Here is a 22,378-nt window from a genome sequence, read left to right on the forward strand (position 1 = left end):
TTACCTTTATTTTCGGATTGTAACTTTGAAACGAAAATCGACTATTCGACAGGTGTTCCACTTCAGCGAAGCTTTGTCGCGCTACAGAAATTTCTCTTAAAAAAATTAAAAGCATCATCACCTAGTTGAACAATTGAAAAACTTTGCTTAAACGTTTTGTTCTTCGCTTCTCCACGTTCCTGTTCCAATCTCACTTTGGTCGGCCGCATGAACTATAATGAAAATTACAAAAGTAAAAAACAAAGCAAAAATAAGTGAACATGAATTTCATAAAGCAAACTTTTAAGCTCAAACAAATGTTCGACAATGACATCTTGCCCAAGTATTGGGTTCTTCACGCTAGAAGTACGCAAAACTGAACATTGGAAAAAAGCACAAATAATGCAAGTCTGGAAGCGTAAAATATTATTCAAAATGAAATTCTCGTTGTTAACGATCAGATCAACAAGAATAATCAAATTTCACTTTATCTTCTTTTTTTTACTATAAAGCCCATATATTATCAGAATGCGAATAAATAATTAATATTTATGTGAACCAAGAAAAGAAAACCTAAAGCTGAAATACCAATCGCAAAATACTGGCCAATATAACCACAAAAATAATTTCTATCAGTCAAGAAGTAACACTGTACCTTAATTAACACTTTTTACAACCAAAAACATCACAATAAAATAGCTGTATAGCATACACAACTGATAATAAAATTTCATATAATACATGCATGTAATATATATATACATAATCAATCAGAAACAAACATGATCACGACTAACAAACAAAAAAAGTCACAAATATATAGTGTTAGGTGTAATTTTTTCACTGATTTTCTCCATTTGAAGAGTTACAGAATGAATGCATCAAAGAAAAACGATATAAAGTTGTAAGAAATCATTTGATAGATAAGAATTGAAAACAAAAATGACAAAGACAAAAATGGAGAAAAAATGTAAAGAAGAAAAATTAATTGGACGACCGACAAGCACATAGCACATTTGACACACTGAATCAAAAAGAAAAACATGGAAAAACCATTTCAATCCAAGTTTGGAATCATGTTCTATAATTTGAAAAAAAGAATAGCTATCCGAAGCATAATTTTCTTTGTTTGCTTATTTTTAACAACAGCCTGACGATTGATTCCCACGTCCAAGAGGTGAGCCGGGAGAATTTGGTGTTCCTGGAGAATGCTGCGGTCCAAGTTTAATTCCATTAGCCTGAATTCAATTAATAGGGGAACAAAAAAACATTGTTTTTCTTTTTTCTACGAATAAAATTTGAACACCTACCTCGTTGTTAATATCAAATACGCCTTCTTGAATTTTACGACAAATTTCTTTTGCCGTATCTATGAATGCTTCTTCCACGTTGGCAGCTGTTTTCGCAGAAGTTTCCATGAAAATTAAGCCATGCTCTCTGGCAAATGCTTCGCCTTCTTCGCGCTTCACATCTCGTCTTGCTTCCAAATCGCTTAAACAAAAATTCAAAAGAAAAAAAACTAGAAATGAACAATGAAATCATGAAATAAAAATCACAATCAACCTTTTATTTCCAATTAGCATAATAACCATATTCGAATTGGAATGCTGACGCGCATCTTCTAACCAAGAAGTCAAATGATTGAACGTATCACGTCTAAATGTGTACAACTTTTCAAAATAGACAACCAATAAAGGAAATATATTTCAATTTAATGAAACAAGAAAATAAAATTACATAAATAATTTCACATCTTTAGTGAATAAAAAAATAATTGTCATAGTTGATCAATTAATAAATAAATTATACAATATTGATCCAGTTGCAAATCCTCACACAATTCAAACTTATCACTCATTACAGAAATACTTTTAAAAAATATAAATTATAAATAAACTAAATAAACTGATAAATCCTTTATAAATTCCTTGTTAAACTGACAAAAATATTTATCTATTTAAAAACAGTATAACCTGCCTAGTAAAACAACTGTCGTTGTATAAAAACAAAAATTTTATCAGTTACAGTATACTTGAAAATATCTTTGAAAATACAACGTGTCATTATACTCTTTTTTTCTTTCTAATTAGAATCTAACAGTACTATTTAATTAGGTCAAAACCAAGATAATTAAGAAAAATCAAATTTTAAAAATTTCGATAACAAACTAGGCTGCAAAATTTTCCACCAATTTATCAAATTTTGTAATTTAAAAAAAAGCTTTCAAAACAAAATCTGCTGTGGTGAAATAATAAAATTTCACAGCGCGCACAAGTAAGTTATCGATTGATTCCTATATATATATATATATATATAACATTGCCGTTCGTTAAGCAGTTATATAATCTTTTAGATCTTAAAATGCACCACCGAAAAGAAATTATCAATTCTGAAAATAATTTTAATTAATCAAACACTAAATACACCTTTTAATAAACAGTATGAAAAAGTGCTTTACAGTAAGGAGAGCACAGCGCCTGTAGGTCATCTCAAAAGCTGACTTTCTTTCATTAATGAATGAAATGAATTTTTTTTATTATTACTTTTTTCCCATTCAATCAATGTCTTCTGTGGAAACCTGAAATGCAGTCACTGATCGAACGTTTCTCTCCAGTCAATAAAATCTCTTCTCGCGACTGCTATGTGAGAAATATCTGAGCAACGATATCACATTTACCTCGTGTAGAACTAAAGAAAGAATGAATTATAGTTCAACACTAATTCATCCATCTATCCATCAATGAATAATAATAATTTTACAATCTATTTATTCAGTGTAAAATTTTACATTAAAGAAATATTAAACTTTGCCATTTCCAAAATTGAAATACACAATTAAAGCTAAAAGTCAATGCTGCACACTTGAATCACTGGAGTGCTTTTTTTAAAAAAAAATTCTCTACTTTGCTTTTATTTTCCACAATTAAAAAAATTTATTGAAAACCTACGAAATTATATTTACTAGCGATTAAGCCACACTGAAGTTGCATTGAAAATTCTGCAACAATGTCAATAAAAATCAATCGACCACATTACATATCAGCCAAAACTGAACATCGACAAGCAATAACACAGACGCCCTCGTTGGGTTGTTTACTGTTAACGTCAACCCTGTCGTACGGTATTACTTAATTAAACATTGCCATATCGACTACGACCAGCTTGAATGTAGTGCACATTTAGTTTCTACTGTTTGCACTTTAAAGATGATGAAAATATCAGCTTTGCTCCCATTCAAATCTATCCCAATTCCAAATAATGCTTCACATTATAAAAATTAAAATAAATTGCAATGTACCTAGTGATGTCATAAACAAGTAGGGCGCCGGCTGCACCTCTATAGTATGAACGCGTTATAGACCGGAAAGATTCTTGGCCAGCCTGCCGTTGAAAATTGATCAATAAAGCTGAGAGTACTAAAAGAACAACCATACCGTATCCCATATTTGTAGCTTTATCTGTTTTCCATCGATTGTGATCATTCGAGCGCCGAACTCAACGCCTACAATCGTTAATCGGTTAAAAAAGAAGAAAAACCGAAAAATTATATCTCAACTTTACCAATTGTCAAATCATGTACTGGTTGAAAGCGCTTATCGGTAAACTGAAGCAAAAGACAAGACTTGCCAACTCCTTGAACAGCAATTTTTCAAAAAAATCAAATTAAACAAATTCGGCAAGAACTCTGATATTCATTTGGTTTATCAAAATGCTTTAATATTCATGCTTTCTTTTTTAATATTTTTTAACTTATTACTTTTCAAAAAATCTTTCAAAAATTTTAATCTGTGTTGAATTAAAATAAGATTACAAAAAGCAGTGCAATTTAACAAAAATAAACATTATTTCATAAATAAAAAGAACATAATTTTCCAAAAAAACTGTCAGTTACTGAATGCAGTGCCATGCACTCGTTAATTATGGAAAATACACGTAAAATAAAATGCAATCCTGGAAAGAAATCTTGTACAAACCGTAAAATAACATTTAAACAACGTAACAATTTGCATATTATTGAATTGATGAAGCTGGTAGAACTGACACATTTTGAATATATAAACAGATTGACATTTATTTTACCTGTATCACCAATAATTATGTATTTAAAAAGATAAGCGTAAGACATGCTGAAGAACGTTGTGACAACTATCAACAAAACGAAACATGACACACAGTGTCTTCCACATGACTAATTTGACAATCAGGTATAAATTTTATACGCTATTTTTAAGTGCTACAGTCGAGCAATTAAATCACACAAGAATATGTAAAATTGTCATGCATAATACATATTTAATTGCTTCATTGCTATGCATTTTGAATGTTTTTCTCGTATTTTTTATCAATTTCATTAATTTCCTTAAAATGCAAAATATTTTTTTCACTGAGTCTGAAGTTCAACGACTTTTAAATTTTTAAATCCGTCAAAAGTCATGCACTTTAAAATTGTTATACTTATATTCAAATAAAAATAAAAAAATAAATTGTTTTTCTAATTTACGGTAATTATACAACACTGCACAGTTACAATAATTTAAATCTTCTCAACTAACAGTTTAACCTGTTTTCATTCTCTTTTCCTTATTTAAATCACATAACTAATCAGCAGTTTTACACTAAACAACTTTAAAAACATAGATGGCAACATTTTACCAATTTAGACATATAATTTATCCGTATATTTCATATAAAAGATTTTACTGAGTAATCATAAACTAGCAAATGTTCTATTTTTTTAATTTCTTAATCCACTCTTCTTTATGCACACACATAAATATACAAATATAAATATAAATAAAGAAATAAATATGTATGCATAATGAAGAATCAATTAAAAAATTTTTTAAATGTAATTTCAATACTTGCCATCACTGTCTAAGTGATGAATTACTAAAAAAATGATGATATAATGTTCAATGAATGTATCCTAACAACATGGATGAATCGACTATAAAGCAGTCGCCATAGATGGTAAATTTATTGTTCTCTGCATTTGTCTTCGTTTGTGATAGACATTTACTTTGGCTAGCTCTTCAGACGTGTACAGCGGCTCCTCGTCTGAATCAGAGAAGCTTCCACTTCTCTTTTTCCTCTCCATCTCTTCCTAAAATCGAAACGTAAAGTGTGTAAAATTGAAAACAGCATCAATAACACAATTCATTGACCTTTGCTTCTATGCTATCAACGTAAAGCTTCATTGCTACACCAATCTGATTTAATATTTTATCTTTTTCAGATCCGGGATTCGAAATTTTGGACGTTTTCTTTTGTGCACTATGCGGATAGATACGACATAACGAATTCAAAATTTCTTCCGCATTCACCTCAATAGGAGAAGCGGATGGCTTAGGTAAACAATAGGTAATATGATGCGCAGCATGAAGTGGAATCACTTCTTCTTCTCCTTTAACTCTTATTACTTCTTCCTCTTCTTCTTCTTTTCCTTCTTCTTCTTCTTCTTCTCGTTCTTCATCTTCTTCATCACGATATAATTCTTTTTCTTCCTGTCCATTGCCATCCTCAGGATATTCACCTTAAAGCAGTAGTATAATTTTGAACTGAATAACTGAAAACATATTTCTCTTTACGTAAACAACTCCACAGTGGTAATTTCGGTACAAAACGTTGCATTCCTGACACATCTGGCTTTGGTTTCGTCTTATCCGACACAATAATTTGCACTTTCGTTTTCAGTTCTGCAAATATTTCATTCTTTGAAGATTCCAATTTCTACAACAACACAAAAAACACTTAGCATTTTCATAGTGTAATTACAGTGTAACATAGCAACGGAATATAAATTTTCCTACTAATTTAAAAAATAATTAAAACGAACAGTTCTCAAAGTATATAACAATTAAATTTCTTGATAAGATATTCATTACAAGATAATCGGTCGCTGGCAGTTGTTTATATGAGCATGGAAGAAGAGTACCATATCGACACAAATCAATATAAAGACCTGAACTTTTCACTCCGTAGTGTTTTTGTAAGCACTTCCCTCGACGCTGGAAAACATCCTTGATCTCTTCTGAATTGCCAACACATTGTACATAATTGCAATATTTATTCCAAAATTCCCTAAATCAAATTAAGAAAATAAAGACAAAATTATACGACCATTCAAAAAGAACTGAACTACTGAAGAAAACTAAAAAGCGAAGAAATTAAAATTTAAATAATGCTTTAAAATGCTCCCCAGAACAATAATAAAACGTGATTTACAGAAGTTGGTTAACTGGCAGGTTTTCAGTATTTAAAAGACGTTCCACCACTGAGCGGAAATTCGTATTTTCTAAATGGACTGAAAGAAAAACGTACTTTTTTCCATTATATATATTTCAAGAAAAGAACAGGCATTTTTTACTATTTAACTGTTTCAGATAATCCAAATAGCATTCGACAAGATCCGGCTTTGGGCCAAATATCTGAAGGGCCATTTCAAATATTTTCGACGCAACTGTTTCATCCTAAAATAACTAATCAGTGAAACATTGAATCTATAAAGAAAAAATTCTTTTGAGCCTACTTTACAACAACGATATTCCATAAAAGCAGCAGCGACGTAAACATGATATTCACATCTTTCATCTTCGCGGGCTTTTTTGAATAATGCTCTTGCGCTTTTAATACCTTCAGTTCGACGAAAATATTTCATAAACTGTATATATGCCTGTAATAATAAATTACAATAAAACTCGGTGTAAACCAGTTGAGGAAAACATAAAAATATTCATACCAAAGTTGGATTAACGTCGTTACACTCAACTAAGCGATTGTATATTACTTGAGTTTTATCAAATTTCATACGCTGCTCTTCAAAATCTGCATAAGCGAAATGTAGTAACATGTTATTCAATTTCAGAGAATGAACTGCCCGTTCAAATAAAGATATATTTGCGTTCATTAATGACATGCCCAATTTTGCATCCTCAAAAATAAATAAAAATTTGCACGCATTATCAAAAGACATAAAAACATACCCCACGTTCCATCAACAAATCACTAGCCTGCTGAATGAATACAGATGCTTCGTACCAAATATTACAGTGAAAACTGAAACAAAGTAGTGCTTGTTCATATGCATAAATCACTAAAAAAATAGATAAATAAAATTATTGCATACAAGGAACAGAATGAAATAAGTTATAAAACTCAAAATACCACGCTTCGCATAAAGTGCGTAATCGTCAGTTTGCAATGGATTGGATTTCTCCCAATCAATTAATTGCTTCCACAAAGCAAACTGTCGGAATTCAGATAGAGTGCGCCTTGGTGGAACAGAAACTTTGTTGCGATTCAATCCGCGCATTACAGTTTCCATCTCTTTCATCACTCGACGAGCTGACTGATAATCACGATGTTTATCCGCAATTAGCTTCTCCGCCAACACTGGATTAACACTCTAAAATAACTTCATTTTTTCACTTATTTAAAAAATTGAATTAAAAGTAAACATATTTCAAATGCTTTACAAGCAAATGATTTATGCAAAATATAATTTTTTAAAAGTTTCACGAACCTTTTCCCAAGCGCAATACTCTGACCATAGAAGTTCCACATTCGTCAATGGAGTCGACACACCCCGGTGGTAGACCTTTCGAACTGCGCTGATTCTTTGATTTTCCGCATAGCCACCAACAGCTTGACTAAATAAAATCATCCAATTTGTGAAAAATAAAAATTAAAGAAAAAGCTGTAACGTCAATTCACCCACATACACTGATTTCAGGAAGGAAACATAATCGGTGTAAACCTGATAACTTTGTATATCGAATCCAATTTTCTCCATGGCAAAGTCATACACATGCGCCATTTGTTCTCTTAAATGTTCCATAACATGTACAATATTCTGTATAAAAAAATAAGCAATTCAAAATTATGCTGAAACTTTCTCACTGAAAGCTTAACAAACTGCCCTTTGTTTCTCGGACATATCGGACGTAGCATTTCCACAATTCGATATGCAATACTTTGGGTAAACATCGCTGAAAAAGCTATACGCACAAAACAATGCACATAAACAGCAAATAAATGAATAAATAAAACTAATAAATGAGCAAATTCATAAATAAAACTGCCGCCTACTTTTTCCGCTTCTTCGTAATTCTGAGCACGAATCTAAAACATAAATCAATTATTGAATTCAAGTTTAAAAGCTTAAAACTCAAAATTAAGAAGGTTTATTTAAAATAAAAAATACAATAAAATGCTTTCCAAATTTCATTAACACGTAAATAATTTTATTTACTTCTTGCTCTACATAATACCGCCAAAAACGACCACACACTGGAAAATTTTCCACAAGTCGCTCAAAAAAAGGACGGCTTTCTGCAATTGGTTTTTTCTACAAAAACGTTAATGTATGTGAAGAACAAGATGAAGAGCATTCAACTTATAAACCAAATGTTCTCGCAGAAGCATGTACCATGCTTCAATATCATATGCATCCCCTTTTACACGACTTTCTGGACTAATCTGCATGATGACACCTGCCATTGATAACCTACAAAAATCATATTAACACTAAAAATAATGTTCTCACTTATGAACTCAAGCTATTTTGATTTAACATTCAAATATTAAAAAATTTATAAACCTTTAAGTTGCAAACTGATCGATTAAAAGATACTAGTAAATGTCGCAAAGTTTAAATATGATAGATAACTTCAATTAACAAAGTTTAAAAAACTACACCTAAATCGTAGCAAATTCTTTAGAGTTATGCTATTTACTTCCTAAAAAATTAGGATGAAACATATAAAATGCATAGATGATAAATCTACAATAACACATTTAACATTTTCAATAGCAGTGGTTCATAAATATATACCTTTCAAAAACAATGAAATTTCTGTATGCCGAGTTCTTCAACTGAATATTTAAAACTCAGATCGGATCATGAAAAACTAAATCTTTGCTTACACTTAAAAATGATCGTGTTCAACAAAAATTCAAAAAAAAACTAATTTTTATTTGTTAATATTTCGAGACATAAATACAGTAAGCTAACATGTAATTAAGTATTATTCCATTTGATCTTATTATAATTTTTATTTATAAATTAATTCAGTTTTCAGTTTAATAGTTTTTTCATATTTATGATGTGTCTACAAACCAATTTCCAATTTTGATATTCAATTTCAAGTATGAGTGTTACCAGCTTAGATTTTAAGAAAAATAGAACATCAGGTTTTATTAGTAAATTTTAAAAAAATATCAAGTTAAAAAAGCAGTTAATTATTCATTTCGTTTTATTCATCAGTTATTTAATAATGAAGTTATCAATCAGGCAAGACTGGCAGAACACACTATTACAGATAAGCATTTGAATTGTAATCCTAGTAATTGAAATACGGCTTTGTTATTTCTTCATTTCAAATTTTTATATGCTTTTAGAAAAATCTGAATTTTTAATCGTCTTTTCGTAACTGCGTTTCTGGATTTGTAGTAGAGATTAAAAACCGATTTTCAGTGTAAAACAGCTTTCTCTTCGAATGGATAATAGCTCTTTTGAAAATTTGCTAGAACAACTACTCGGCACCTTATAATCACTGAATTTTTCTAACAGAAAAATACAGAAAGAATAAGGATGTGCATGCATAAGATTAGGACTACAGTATACTTTTAATACCAAGTTACATCAGAACTGACAGGAATATTAACCGTTTCTTTAAGTAGTATGCATATCTGCAAACGTAAAAAACTAAATAAAAATTTCTTACAACAATATACAAAAAATTTTATTTTATATCATTTCTTTTCTTCAAATGAATCGTTTCAGGTCCTCCAAATTGGGATGTTTAAAACTATCATAAAATTTATATTGCGTATAAGTGACCATAAAAATATTTTACTTTTTATTTTTATCGGAATTTTTTAATCATATAAACCATTTATCATTTTATATAATAAAAATATGTTGACACCAAATCTATTCAAGTAAGCTTTCAATATTCCATTTTATTTCATATTCAAAAAATTTCCATTTTTATTCTTCAATAGTCTTCTTTACTTTTTCTTAGGCTTCAATGCAACTTGCTCCACACTGGTGAAAAAATCATCATCAGCCAAATTCAGCATTAAACTCCCAGTATTCAAATAGGCACGGTTAGCTGACTGAGCAAGCTAAAATAAAGCATTATTTTCCATTATTTATATCTACACTTTAGAAAAAAAATTCTCACCGTTCGTGCAATGTTCTGTGCAGCTCTTATTTTTCTCAATTTCAAATATCCGGGATCCTTCCCTAGCGCTTCACCAATCTATCATACAAACAGAATATTTACATATATTTAAATTACACACACTTAAATTTATAAATCTTTCAATGTATGGGATCTCAGATTACTAAAGATGAAAATCATTTCTCAATTTCTGTTAACTTTGTTTTCGTTGAATGTCAGCGCAGGAATGGTTACAGATAAGACTGTGTGATAAAAAGCGCTTCATTATGTCAGTCTGATTTTACAGCGAACAAGAACTCTTCTCACTCCGCCAAGATTTCAGACTTTGTAAAATATTATTATACTTTCAACGCTCATAGAAAATTTTTCGTCACAGACCACAACAATCACGTAAATATTGCATGAGAAAAAAACATACAAAGATTTTAGAATACAAAGAACTGCATACCAATTTCGCTGCTTGAGCTTCTCCTTGAGCTTGCACAATTTTCTGCTGCCTTTCTTGCTTGGAACGTTCAACGACAAATGCCGCTCTTTGCGCTTCTTGCGCAGCTACTTGTTTCGCTTCAACAGCTTGAGTATATTCACGTCCAAAAGACAGTTCTGTAATTGAAACATCGTCGAGAATGATGTGAAAATCTCTCGCTCTTTCCACAAGTTGCTTTCGAATTAACAAAGATACTTGCTGACGCTGAGTGATCAACTGTGAAGCGTTGAACTTCGCCACAACACTCTTTAAAACCTAAATTATGAAATAATAGTACACAGTTATTAAGCATTGTATGCAAAATTAATATATCGCATTAGCAAAATAAACAAAATCATATTAACTAATCAATAAATATCATTTATATTAATTTTATTTAAATAAAAAAATTACTTCATTGATGATAGATGGTAGAACTCTTTCATCCCAATCGACACCCAGTGTTCGGTATATTTTCGGTAAATATGCCGCGTCTGGTCGTGATAAAACGCGCAAAGAAATATTCACCATTTGCAAATCTAAATAACCATTTATGCCGAAAATTGAATTATTAATAAAACTATTTTCACGCCTACGGCTCACAGCCCACGCATTCACACTACACCTAATATAATCACATTTTTATTAAGGAAATGAAAATATTCGTTCATTAAAAATAATGTTATTATATTTTAACACGATCGATAACACAATCAACTTATTGCTAAAGTATATTCCAGCTTATAATATAATCATAATAAAGTTATATTTATATGGTATAACATCTAGCATACCCTTGCTGCCAGTTGGACTGGTGACTTTATGTGGTCTGGCGCGTACATCGTAGATAATTGGATAGTGCAACCAAGGAATTCGAAAATGAAGTCCTTCAGTAAAAATTTCTTTCCCAACACCGGAAATTCGACTGAAAACAATTGCTCTGTGTCCACCATCAACTTAAAGTTATACGATATATGATTAAGCTTCATGTTAAATTTATGATTTTAATTTTACCTGTGTAAAAACTTTGAGACAATGCGTAAGTTAAGCCAGTGGCACCTGCCAAAAGTCCAATACCGGCTGACAAACCTTTTGGGTTTCGTAACATTCGGCTCATTAAGTCCATTACTTTATCTGCCATTTATTAAAAACTGGACGTGCTCTTGAAACAAAAGCCAAAATCCTTAAGAACAGCGTGTTAACTATCGCCAATAATGATTCTTAGGTATGAACATACAGTAATCATAAATACATTATTAAGTTAGTCATAACTAGGAATAAGTACCGCGTGAAACCACTTTTCATTTATTTTTTATTTTAAATGTAGTATTTAATGTGTTATAATGTGATTCAAATATCGAAATTGTAATTATTTTGATATTACATATTCGTCAAAACTGTCTTTTTGACTTTTTTGATGCCAAAAATTTTCTTAATATGTATAAATAAGCTATTTAAGTTCGTTTTTGGGCAATTACAACAATAATACCCAAAAGTCGTTCACAAATTTTCAAAATCTTGGCAGCATGGAAATCATGCAGTTGCTATCACTAATCGTGATACACCAGAAAAAATACAGAATTTTCGTTTTTGTTTAATTTTTATTTATTTTTAAATAGAAATACATTTCTTCTCCAAATCTAAATATACTGTACAAATTAAAGATATGCATGTACAGTTAAATGATGACGCACATCTTGTTCATTGGTTTTTGATTTTTAATTCTTATTAGGACCGCTTTAGCAGCATTTTGTAATTGCTATTTTATTCAGTTTTGCATCTGTCTGTACGGTTGAAAAGTGGAGGCATAATGGCAGAGAATGATTTTTCTCGATGGTATAGAAGCGTTCCAGAAATTACACGATATTGGTTTTCTGGAACCGTTGTTTTGCCAATGTTGGTTCGTTTTCGACTTCTTGACTCATATTGGCTTTTCCTGGACTATGATCTAGTTTTTCATAAGCTTCAGGTTCACTTAGAATTATACTTATTTTCGCCTATTTCATCATTTTATTTTTCAGATATGGCGCATAGTTACTGCGCTATTTTATTATCCTATTACACCTCAAACTGGATTCCAGTATTTGATTTTGCTCTACTTTTTATACAGCTACTCTCTGAAATTAGAAACGGGTAATTTTTTAATTTTTGCACTATTGTGATTCACGATTTACTAAATATGTTTTGGTTTAGATGCATTTCGAGATAAGAAAGCCGATTATCTGTTCATGTTGATATTTAATTGGTTATCTGCTACTGTAAGCAATTTATATCGTATATTTTAGTGGTTTTACCGTTTCGCTAATTGTTTTTTACTTTAACTTTTGATAAAATTACATAAGACAGAGCAGGAATGTTTGCTATTTTATGTCATCTTATTGTGTTTAGGTTATTGCTTTCTTTTGCAACATACCTATTCTTCCGGAACCTATGATACTGAGCATTTTGTATGTTTGGTGTCAGTTGAATAAAGATATGATCGTTCCGTTCTGGTTTGGTACCTATTTCAAAGCACTTTATCTTCCTTGGGCTCTGATGTTTTTCAACATGATACTTCGTGGAGGGTAATTATCATCTATAATATATATATATATATACATTTCTTTTTTCTTCTTTCAGAGGATTCAACGAGCTTGTTGGAATCCTGGTTGGACACCTTTACTTCTTTCTGGCTATCAAATATCCTCAAGAATTTGGAGGAAGATCGTTTTTGCAGACGCCGAAATTTTTGTAAGCAAAATTCAGTGACTAATAGTTGAATCATAAGTTGATTTTGATATGATTCTTTGATAAGATTACTGTAGCGTTTGATAAAGGAATGCAAGTAACTATTTTCATAACACCTACTGTTACTACTGTAACATTTTAGTGTTAATATTTTAATGTTTAATTTAAAAGATTGTTTTCAAGTTAATATGTTCATTATTTAAGTTAGTCATTTATGGGTGTTATTTTAACATGCAAGCGGATGAATAATAAATCGCTGAATAAATATTAGATGGAGTTGAATAATTTTTTTAAGAACTGAAGTTTGACGTTCAGTTGAATTGCGTGCTGATATGAATTGGTAACTTTTCAGGGAGCGCTTATTTCCATCTCGTCAAGGTTTTCGTGCATTCGGTCAAAATGGCGGAGTGAGAGGCAGAAATGACAGTTCAGATCAACATCGTTGGGGCCGCGGTTATGCTGTTGGCGGAAATTGAACAGTGGTCATTAACAGTTCTTTTGTTAAATAAAGCCCATAAAATATTAGCATAGAATGGCAACATTTAGGGTGTTAGCTTGTTCAATTGAATAAAGTGATTGAGAAACATGTTGTGTTCAGCTTGTTTATTTTCTTTTTGATTACCAGTAAATGCTCCAATAAACAGCATTAAACGAACAGAAGAGTAACGGGAATAAATACCTGGAAATAATATCAATTTGATCTGCCCGAGAGCTGATTCTGAGAAAGAAATTCCAAGATGACAAATTCAATTTTACCCGTCTTCGTTTCTGCCGTTCATTATTGGTCATGTCGACTAATTCCAAGACAGATGTATCTTTTTCTTCTTTAAAATCCATCGATGGTGATAATCCGATTTCTTCACTCTGTTTCGATAATGATGATCGTTTTCTTCTTCTCGGATAACTTTCCTAAATGAGCATATTTTAATTTTTTTAATGTAAATATACAGTTGCTTTTTTTGCCTACGTAAAGTTCATCTTGATTTGCATAGATTGGTCTGTCATACTGATCTGTTGAAAAATTGGCCGATTCTATTTGGCTTTCGTTTGCTTTGATTTCTGCAATTTTGAATTGTTCGCGTAAGCCAGCGTAATTAACAAACGCATATTCTATTAATGAACCGAATATGAACATTATGCATGCACCAATCCAAACGTCCAAAGCTTTGGCATAAGACACTGGTGGTAATTTAGCATTTATTGCTGAAACGAAATATCATCCAGAAATGTAATTTTTTTTAGAAAAAAAAGAAATAAAACCAATTTACCATAACTATGCGTAATCATTGTCAACAATGTTATGATGGAAAGCGGCACTCTGCCTGCAGCTGCTCTCCAATCAATCCAATAAGATACCCACGAAACTGCTACAAGCAAGCTAGAAGGTATGTACAATTGAAGAAGAAAAAATGAAAACAATCTTCTCAAATGAAGCTCCACTCGAAGGCAAGTGTATGTCCCTTAAAAATATAGGCATTTTTTAAATGAATGAAACAACTTAGTTGCGTCCAATTATTTACCAGTGGCAGTTTTGCTTGTGCATGACGCATTCTTGAATGATGTAATAATAAAATTTGATAATTCACTTTCCGCCCACGGGGAAATTTTTAAAGGATTCAAACTCCAAGCATAATCCACATCAGCGTCCGTATAAGCATCTGAAATAAAACACCAGTGATAAAAATGAAACCACGTGCTAAACATGGGATAATAATGGTTGATTAAAAATTGTTTCAACTGCATGCACACTCCAGTTGGAACTTACAGCTCGAGAAATCCATGTTACACGTTTGTTCATCCATGGGATATTTTTCAAGTTGCATAGCGCAGGCGAACGTCATCGTTAGCCTAGAAACAAACAACTTGTTGTTAAGTGGTCTTTTGAACACAAATTTTTCACATAAAAATAAAACGACAACCTCCTGTTGTATACCACCGTGCCGTCAGCGCGTATTTTTACATAAAAATTTGGCTGATCCAAAGTATGATAAGTGCCGCGCTTTTCATTTTGAAAAAATGTATCCGGAATCCAGACATTTTGATCTTTGGATAAATAGATGAATTCATCTTTCGAAAAATAGGGATCTTTGAATGTCAATCGTTTATCTATCCATTCTTGCTGAAATTTGAACTGCACTTTATATTCCTAAACAGTATGGACGTTGGAAAAAGTCATAAAAAAAGGTGATAAATATTTTGTCGTTTATTTAAAAAATTTTAATTTTTCCCATTTTTTTTCATACCATGTTGAATTCGTCTATTGCACTTAATCCAGTGATGTGAATACTTGTCATAACTAATACCGGCTCGTGGGGACTTGCTGGTCGTAAATTTGATGAATAATTTAATAGAAGATTTTTCACCAGTCGTTGTTCCCTCCACGAACGATAGTTTGTCTTATTGTCAGATCGTCTGAAATTACAATAATTGTTGAATTAAATCAAATTAAATTTCATTACACGTGATGTAGCAATTTTTGCAGAAAAAATCTCATCGCTCTTCTGGGTGAAAATTAAATCTTTTGAAAATATATACAAAATCATATTTCATATAGGAAAAGTTTGAAAATGCTTATTATTCTATTCAATATAAATTCCATTTAAATATATTTTCTTTAATTGATCGTTTCGAATTGAACCAAATTTACACTTCGTATAAAATGTCAACGCTTTTGTATGAATGGAGCACATTTGAAAATGTTAAGCCATTTGAAGTGGCTGTTGAAAAAATTCAAGCCCAAAGTGGAAGATTTTATTTTTGAAAAGAAAACATTTCATGCTTATTTTTCAAGCATGATGCAGTTGTTGAGAAATTTTTAAAAATTTATATAGAAAACCCAATATAGAGTATATGGAAGAAAAGAATATTTGAAGGGGCAAAAATAAATCGTAATCTGAGAAAACCGGTTCTATCCATTTGCATTTATTTTCATCAAAATTATCCTCATCATCGATGTTTTTTTGTCTACACAATTGCGCGTTGTCTAGTTTCTCTTCTGTTACAAATATTCTTTGAAATTTAACAAAAATACTTTAACAAAATATTTTACACATTTACAAGAAATATGCAAAAAAAAACAAAACAAAAATAACATGATTTCCAAAACTATTTATTACACAAACAGAGCCACGTTTACACTACTGCTGTTACTTTTCCAAGAATGTTTACATTTCACTCTTAACTCATATTATTGTTCCAATCGATATTCTTAATGTCTTGAAATTTCATTTCATTTCTCTGCATTTGACTTACATTCTGTTTATTATTCACCTTGATTACAGTAATCTTTATATTATCATTATTATCTATTTATTTCAAATCAACGGTTGTGAATCAATTCAAAAAAATTTATAAATAAATATATATATTTTTTTAATTGTTACTTATAATAATAAAATGTGAATTTATAAAAGAATAGGGGAGGATCAATTCGGCTAAAAAGGAAAACGCAATTTCTTTTAATTTACTTATACTTCATTACAATATCCTATGGACAACAATAGTAACATTTGACCACATTTCTAAATATCGAATAACTAAATGATTTGATTTGATAAAGTGACATCAGTTTTTATTATTTTATAATAAAATAAAGAAAAAAAAATATATATAATGTAATTCTTTTGAAATGTCCTAATATTGTTTAATTTTAATGAAATTTCTTTCACTGCTAAGAATTTGAAAGTATAAACTGTAAACGAAAGAATTATGCAGCGTAATGAAACTTTTTTACCTTGCAAAATCTTCTTCTAATTCAGCCAACCAAATTGGGTAGTAGTGATTAGCAAAAACCCAGCAACAACAATATGCATAAAACAGTACTATAGAATATGGAAAAGTAGTTCTCATTTTTGCTTCTTCCCTTGCTGAGCTAAGTGATGCAGATTAGCTTCATGTGCCAACAAGCCGCAACTGGATGGACGCTGTGCTCGTTACACGGCAAAGAACAGCCGCGAAATTGGCAGATGCTTGTTATGCTCTATTGCAAATCTGAACCAGTCTAGTTGAGGATTCTTTCTGATGTTAATGACGTCATTTGGCCGATAATGCGCTTCGCTGATCAAGCAGTCAAACTAATTCTCGAGTCCATCTTTTCCTTGATTTCATCGATCAAGAATTGGCTAAGATCCTTTCCGTGCGATTCAACGAAATTGCAATACATTGTTATTCTTGTTATTATTATTATTCACATGCTTCACTTATTGTTGTTCACAGATGAGCTATTCAACTTTTTATTTCTGTTTTTTTTTCAATCTTTTAATAAAGATCACATATCCAGTAAACATGCAAATGTTCTTTCCCATACAAACTTTACAAAATGATATTCACTCGTCGTGCAACTAATAATTCCATTCAGTTCAGCTAAGCTAATTAGCTCTTCTTCATCACTGATGAATCTTCATCTTGTATTTGTTACTCATCTATTGCAAATAATAGTTGATCGTTCAAAATATGCAAAAACATGCATTTCAAATTCCAATTCTTCATTGTACTTGACAATATTAACTGTACTATTTTGCATATCATATATTTTATCCTTAATTTATAAAATTATAAATTTCAATGAACAACTGCAAGTTATTCCAGTTGAATTTATGAATGCGCATCACTTTTGATCTATCGTAAATTTGCAAGATGAACAAAGTGAACAGCAACAGTTTGTTTAGAAATTATGTATAACAAGCAACCGTACTGTGTCAATGTTTGAATATGTGATGGGCAGTGCATATTCCTTGAAAACTTTTATTGGTTACCAATTTTAACAAATTTACTTGAAATTTCATTTAATTCATTTTTTTAGTTTGTAAACTTCATTTTCATTATTTGAAATAAACTTCTTTTTATCATACCTAATTATCCTAAACGTTCGCGACTTTTATCAGTACTGTAAACTACTGAGGTATTGTAACATTAATTTTCATGCCGTATTATGCGTGTGTGTGTGTACTGTAAAGTTGCAAGTGACAAAAAAAGACAAGTATATTTGTTTATCAATGAACTTTCCATTGACTAAACAAATTCATGTAGTGTACTTGATGCGCGTGGACTGTTGTAACTCTAACCAGCGATAGCTAATTGGCACATCTGGCCCAAAGTAGCCAAAATGCGGTGCCAGTTGAGTGCAGCTGTTGCACCTTCAGTTTGTCTGGGTCGATAATGGTGCCGGTGTAATCGACCAACCATTGACGTAACTGAATTGCAGATGATGAACAAGAACAGACGTCAGCTGGTCAGTGGGAGAAAAGTAAAGATGGCCTGATTCGACCGGTCACTTATGTCGAAACAGCTGCATTGGTTTAGCTTGGTCATCTTTGTCCCCACCTGACGCACATTTAGCTTATTTCACTAAGTGGATGAAGCTGGTTGCGTAAACTGCAGTCACCAGACAACATTCTTTTTTTTACTTCTGTGCTAACTGATCTTTCTATTTACATGCTTTAGTGAACTTTACACACACACACACACACACACACACACACACACACACACACACACACACACACACACACACACACACACACACATATCATCACAATGAAATATTTGTAATATTATTGTAATGTAAACATTAAACTAAACTGTATCTACAAGTTGTTATTTCGACTTATTAAATTATTATTGTGTTGTATTATTTAAATGCAAACATTTTTGAAACCAATGAGCAAATTATGATAAATATTTGACAGTTTGCTCCTCATTATCATTGATCATTAACTAAATCGATTCATATGTTATCATAATTTATAATGTGGGCGTTGAATTCATTATTCGATGAAACTGGTGAATATTTTAGAAAAAAAGAGAATTTTTCATGGGAATAATTAATTGAATATTTCCAAAATAATTTTCTTACCTTCTATCTGTTGCTCTTTGGAGTAACTTGTTGGCTTCATTTAACAAACCTTTTCTGAACTGCTGGCTAAGAATACCACAAGTTCTTTTTTAATTATAATTTTGCAATTTTTAAAAATTTTCATAATTCCACATTCTACAAACGGTTGATTTCATACTTTTCCAAAACTGAATTTCCCTACTAAGCTAGTGAACAACATCGAAGAGTTTTCCATTAATGAACACGTTTGATAAATGTAAGTCATTTTGAAGGAAGTATAAAAATTTGAATAAATACATAGACGCTGAAAGCAATTAAGATTGATATGCAGGAGCTTTTGTTTGAATAAGATAACAAACAGAAAATCAGGACAGGTAAAATTTGATGCTGTTAAGTCCACTTTTATAGATAGACTTGTTAGTAATAATGAAAGTAGTCGAAAGCCATGGAAGAAAAAAATTGCATGTTTTCCGCAAAATGTTCAATTTGCATACAGCATGCATTAAAAAATGACAAAAGTGCAACAAGTTCATTTACTTTTTAGCATAAATTTTTTATCATCAATTTTCTTTTTAACTACAATTCTGTGATGATGCTCATTTTCTCAGATAAGGTTGTTAATTTGACTATGGTAATTCAGTGTATTCAAGTGCAAGTAATTAAAAAGTTATTTTAAAAAAATTGCATTTTTGAGTATAAAATGATAATAGCACTGATTATAAAATTAATTAGATGTGCATCTATTAAAAGTGAGAAGTTATATTTCAATTCATTGTTGCAATTTTGACACACTGTACAAATAATGAAGAAGGTGATGCAGTAAGTAGCAACATGTGACAAAAATACTTGGTTTGTTGCAATACTGTTTGCACTGAGGCAAGGGAAGAGCAGTGTGCAACAAATATTTTCTATTGAATAAGAAAAGCGTGTACTGTTTCTTTGGTTTTCGATAAGCTTCATTCCATCTTGACCTAATTATTACCAATCAGTGTGCAATTCTTGCTTTTGTACATCCATGCACAGGTAGGTTATATAAAGTGATCGCCTATTCAGTGCATCTGTTTGAAGAAAGTCTCTTCAAGTGAAAACTACATTTCACGTTCTTTATATTCTTATTTATCACTGCGTGAGAAAAGACTCATAATTTTAACAGCTGTAATCTGATGGCAAAGTATATTCATTGGGAAACACTGACCAACGTGAAGAGCAGCATTGTTTGCCAATGGTCTAAGTTGACCCAACGTCTGTCAAAAAAATGAATAATAAGTACAAAATCTTGCGCAAATAATGGAAATTATTTTCAGTTTTATTTTTAAAATAAAGTAGCTTGGTTTTCAAATGGAAAATATTCCACATGTTCATTGGAAAAGGGGGCATCATTTCAATGCTGTTTTGATAATATTATTTTTCTTTCCAGCTGATTCAAAATAAGCATAAAAAAGCAAGAGAAAATGCAGTATCAAAATCTATTTTATCAAAATTCATATTTGCCAATCATTAAAATCACTAGTAAAAGTAAAAGAGTTGATAAATGATTATATAGAACAACCGTTGCCGTTGTGTTGACAGTGCACAGAAAGGGTTACATTAAAATTTAAAACGGATGAGACATTGTTGCGTGACAGAGCTCGTTTAGTCAAAGCTAATTATACATAACTAGCAAGGTGGCAAGTTTGGGAAGAGAGGATTTATTGTTTTCCATAGGTCAAACATCGCTTAGAATGTTGTTCTGATGTGTAATGTTTTAACAGTATGCATATTAATTATTTTTGAATTATTGATGACGATCAGTAATTAATTTGTGCTTCAGCATGTTTTCCAACATTTAGCACTTTCAGCTTGTAGCTTTATCAATCGAAATCATACTTGATGCATGCTTCAACTGTTGATCCTTGACTGGTATTAGAAATTTTTCTAAAAAAATAAATATATAATTTTCAAACGGTAATAGAAAACAAACTTCTTCAGAAAGAACTTTCAACATATCTATAATTTTTTTTACTAGATATGAAGTAAAAGCAATGTCTAAATGGCAGTGCTTTACATTTTATGCCGTTACTAAAATAATTACGCTTTTAACTTTTCATTTAGTAGCAATTCAGTACAATTTTATGAAATATTATTATATGAATGACCAATTTGAAACAAACAATGGTCATTATAGAAAGTTATTGAATTAGATTAATTGAAACAATCATTGAAAGTTTTCCTTTTGCATGAAATATTGAATAGTGGATATTGGGTGAACAAATGAATGTGTAATGTTGAAGTGGACATTGTTAATTAAGAGGTAAGGAAAAGCACTGTTGCCGTTTCAAATGTAAGACTTCAATTAGTAGATGCTTAGCGTGGTCCAAAGTGTCGTTTGCCATTGCATTCTGTGCTTTTTGCGTTGGTCATCAAAGAAACGACAGCTGTGCGGCTTTGTTTCAGCGTTTGCATAATTTTCATCTTGGAGTGGATCAGCGACACATGGTCACATCTTTTTTCAGGCCAAAGCAGCAAAGGACAGCTGAAAGCTTTACTTGTGCTTCCGTCATCCATTTAGCTTTGCTCGTTACCGCATTTGATATTGTCATTGCTGGTCGTCGGGCCAACGTAAAGTCAAATCGTTCTCTTCTGCGCACCAGTCGCATTTCAGAGGCAGATGGGTCGGCATGGACATATGGCTCAAGTTACGCAACATACCGTTCATCCAGTGCTGGTTTCCAGTGACCAAGTGTTGCGCAAACTCACTTCATCATGTTTAACTAGCCATCCTAAGAGAACCGCTTATTTAGTATCTTATTCTTATATTTGTTTAACTAATTTTATACTAAATCAAGAAAAATTATCCGACTTAGATAATTTTGGCCATTGTACAGAATCAACTTTATAAAACAGCTATTTGATGGCAAGCAATTTTGAGGATGTCACGATTTTATTTATTTCCGTAAAATAGCTGTGTGAAGGCTTAATATGACTATTGCAAAGCATGTTTATCAGAAAAAAGAGCTGACTCTTGAAATTTACAATCTATAAAAAATTTGAAACATTTTCAAACATGTATCAGAGTACAGCAAGTGCTATTCAAATGGCTATCATTCAGCGTCTGTAATTGAGAAATTGATGAAGGCGTTTTTACGCCTGTTGTGCACCTTGAACGACGGGACATCCTGATGCCTCTTGAATATTTCAAAAGAAAAG

At 31.2% G+C, this 22,378-nt stretch overlaps 5 protein-coding genes across 5 annotated transcripts; 2 read left to right on the top strand and 3 right to left on the bottom strand.

The window, feature by feature from the left end:
• Window positions 1–1,118: 1,118 nt before the first annotated feature.
• Window positions 1,119–3,423, bottom strand: Tsp_09514 (Ras-related protein Rab-2A). The gene is made up of 3 exons (XM_003371241.1): window positions 3,278–3,423; window positions 1,290–1,470; window positions 1,119–1,217 (listed from the first exon to the last, which is right to left on the bottom strand). Exons 1-3 carry the CDS (start codon window positions 3,421–3,423, stop codon window positions 1,119–1,121), a joined length of 426 nt encoding a protein of 141 aa, XP_003371289.1.
• Window positions 3,424–4,360: 937 nt separating this feature from the next.
• Tsp_09513 (putative SPFH domain / Band 7 family protein) lies at window positions 4,361–11,773 on the bottom strand. Its single transcript, XM_003371242.1, has 26 exons — window positions 11,647–11,773; window positions 11,427–11,588; window positions 11,330–11,372; window positions 11,047–11,257; window positions 10,615–10,899; window positions 10,167–10,244; window positions 9,995–10,107; window positions 9,646–9,669; window positions 8,383–8,485; window positions 8,231–8,326; window positions 8,058–8,100; window positions 7,879–7,967; window positions 7,736–7,831; window positions 7,527–7,628; window positions 7,144–7,384; window positions 6,963–7,072; window positions 6,719–6,910; window positions 6,509–6,652; window positions 6,347–6,449; window positions 6,205–6,283; window positions 5,865–6,060; window positions 5,731–5,785; window positions 5,547–5,675; window positions 5,145–5,512; window positions 5,000–5,083; window positions 4,361–4,417 (listed from the first exon to the last, which is right to left on the bottom strand). Exons 1-26 carry the CDS (start codon window positions 11,771–11,773, stop codon window positions 4,361–4,363), a joined length of 3,330 nt encoding a protein of 1,109 aa, XP_003371290.1.
• Window positions 11,774–12,317: 544 nt separating this feature from the next.
• On the top strand, window positions 12,318–13,835 carry Tsp_09512 (putative derlin-1.1). Its single transcript, XM_003371243.1, has 8 exons — window positions 12,318–12,339; window positions 12,405–12,583; window positions 12,654–12,712; window positions 12,743–12,765; window positions 12,826–12,890; window positions 13,021–13,196; window positions 13,252–13,338; window positions 13,712–13,835. Exons 1-8 carry the CDS (start codon window positions 12,318–12,320, stop codon window positions 13,833–13,835), a joined length of 735 nt encoding a protein of 244 aa, XP_003371291.1.
• Window positions 13,836–14,050: 215 nt separating this feature from the next.
• Window positions 14,051–17,208, bottom strand: Tsp_09511 (glutamate-gated chloride channel subunit beta). The gene is made up of 9 exons (XM_003371244.1): window positions 17,093–17,208; window positions 15,603–15,771; window positions 15,279–15,478; window positions 15,098–15,207; window positions 14,880–15,017; window positions 14,628–14,819; window positions 14,327–14,562; window positions 14,116–14,268; window positions 14,051–14,077 (listed from the first exon to the last, which is right to left on the bottom strand). Exons 1-9 carry the CDS (start codon window positions 17,206–17,208, stop codon window positions 14,051–14,053), a joined length of 1,341 nt encoding a protein of 446 aa, XP_003371292.1.
• Window positions 17,209–21,318: 4,110 nt separating this feature from the next.
• Window positions 21,319–21,907, top strand: Tsp_09510 (hypothetical protein). Its single transcript, XM_003371245.1, has 2 exons — window positions 21,319–21,359; window positions 21,532–21,907. Exons 1-2 carry the CDS (start codon window positions 21,319–21,321, stop codon window positions 21,905–21,907), a joined length of 417 nt encoding a protein of 138 aa, XP_003371293.1.
• Window positions 21,908–22,378: the final 471 nt, after the last annotated feature.

Source organism: Trichinella spiralis (genome assembly GCF_000181795.1).
Source record: "Trichinella spiralis strain ISS 195 chromosome Unknown Scfld9, whole genome shotgun sequence".
Classification (NCBI taxonomy): Eukaryota; Metazoa; Nematoda; class Enoplea; order Trichinellida; family Trichinellidae; genus Trichinella; species Trichinella spiralis.

Excerpts from the sequence above, each read along its gene's own strand:
- Tsp_09512 (XM_003371243.1), top strand. The coding sequence starts at position 12,318 with ATGACGCACATCTTGTTCATTG. Across the intron at positions 12,584-12,653 it reads TTTTCCTGGACTATGATCTA|ATATGGCGCATAGTTACTGC; the intron begins GTTTTTCATAAG and ends TTTATTTTTCAG. Across the intron at positions 13,339-13,711 it reads CAAGAATTTGGAGGAAGATC|GGAGCGCTTATTTCCATCTC; the intron begins GTTTTTGCAGAC and ends GTAACTTTTCAG.
- Tsp_09514 (XM_003371241.1), bottom strand. The coding sequence starts at position 3,423 with ATGGGATACGGTATGGTTGTTCTTTTAGTACTCTCAGCTTTATTGATC. Across the intron at positions 1,471-3,277 it reads CTTGTTTATGACATCACTAG|CGATTTGGAAGCAAGACGAG; the intron begins GTACATTGCAAT and ends TTTTTGTTTAAG. Across the intron at positions 1,218-1,289 it reads TATTTGATATTAACAACGAG|GCTAATGGAATTAAACTTGG; the intron begins GTAGGTGTTCAA and ends AATTGAATTCAG.
- Tsp_09513 (XM_003371242.1), bottom strand. The coding sequence starts at position 11,773 with ATGGCAGATAAAGTAATGGACTTAATGAGCCGAATGTTACGAAACCCA. Across the intron at positions 10,900-11,046 it reads TACCATCTATCATCAATGAA|AGTGTTGTGGCGAAGTTCAA; the intron begins GTAATTTTTTTA and ends TAGGTTTTAAAG. Across the intron at positions 7,968-8,057 it reads AGCGGAAAAAGTAGGCGGCA|CGATGTTTACCCAAAGTATT; the intron begins GTTTTATTTATG and ends TAGCTTTTTCAG.
- Tsp_09510 (XM_003371245.1), top strand. The coding sequence starts at position 21,319 with ATGAATGACCAATTTGAAACAAACAATGGTCATTATAGAAA. Across the intron at positions 21,360-21,531 it reads AACAATGGTCATTATAGAAA|ATGCTTAGCGTGGTCCAAAG; the intron begins GTTATTGAATTA and ends TTCAATTAGTAG.
- Tsp_09511 (XM_003371244.1), bottom strand. The coding sequence starts at position 17,208 with ATGAGAACTACTTTTCCATATTCTATAGTACTGTTTTATGCATATTGT. Across the intron at positions 15,208-15,278 it reads ACGGTGGTATACAACAGGAG|GCTAACGATGACGTTCGCCT; the intron begins GTTGTCGTTTTA and ends GTTTGTTTCTAG. Across the intron at positions 14,563-14,627 it reads AATGATTACGCATAGTTATG|CAATAAATGCTAAATTACCA; the intron begins GTAAATTGGTTT and ends ATTTCGTTTCAG.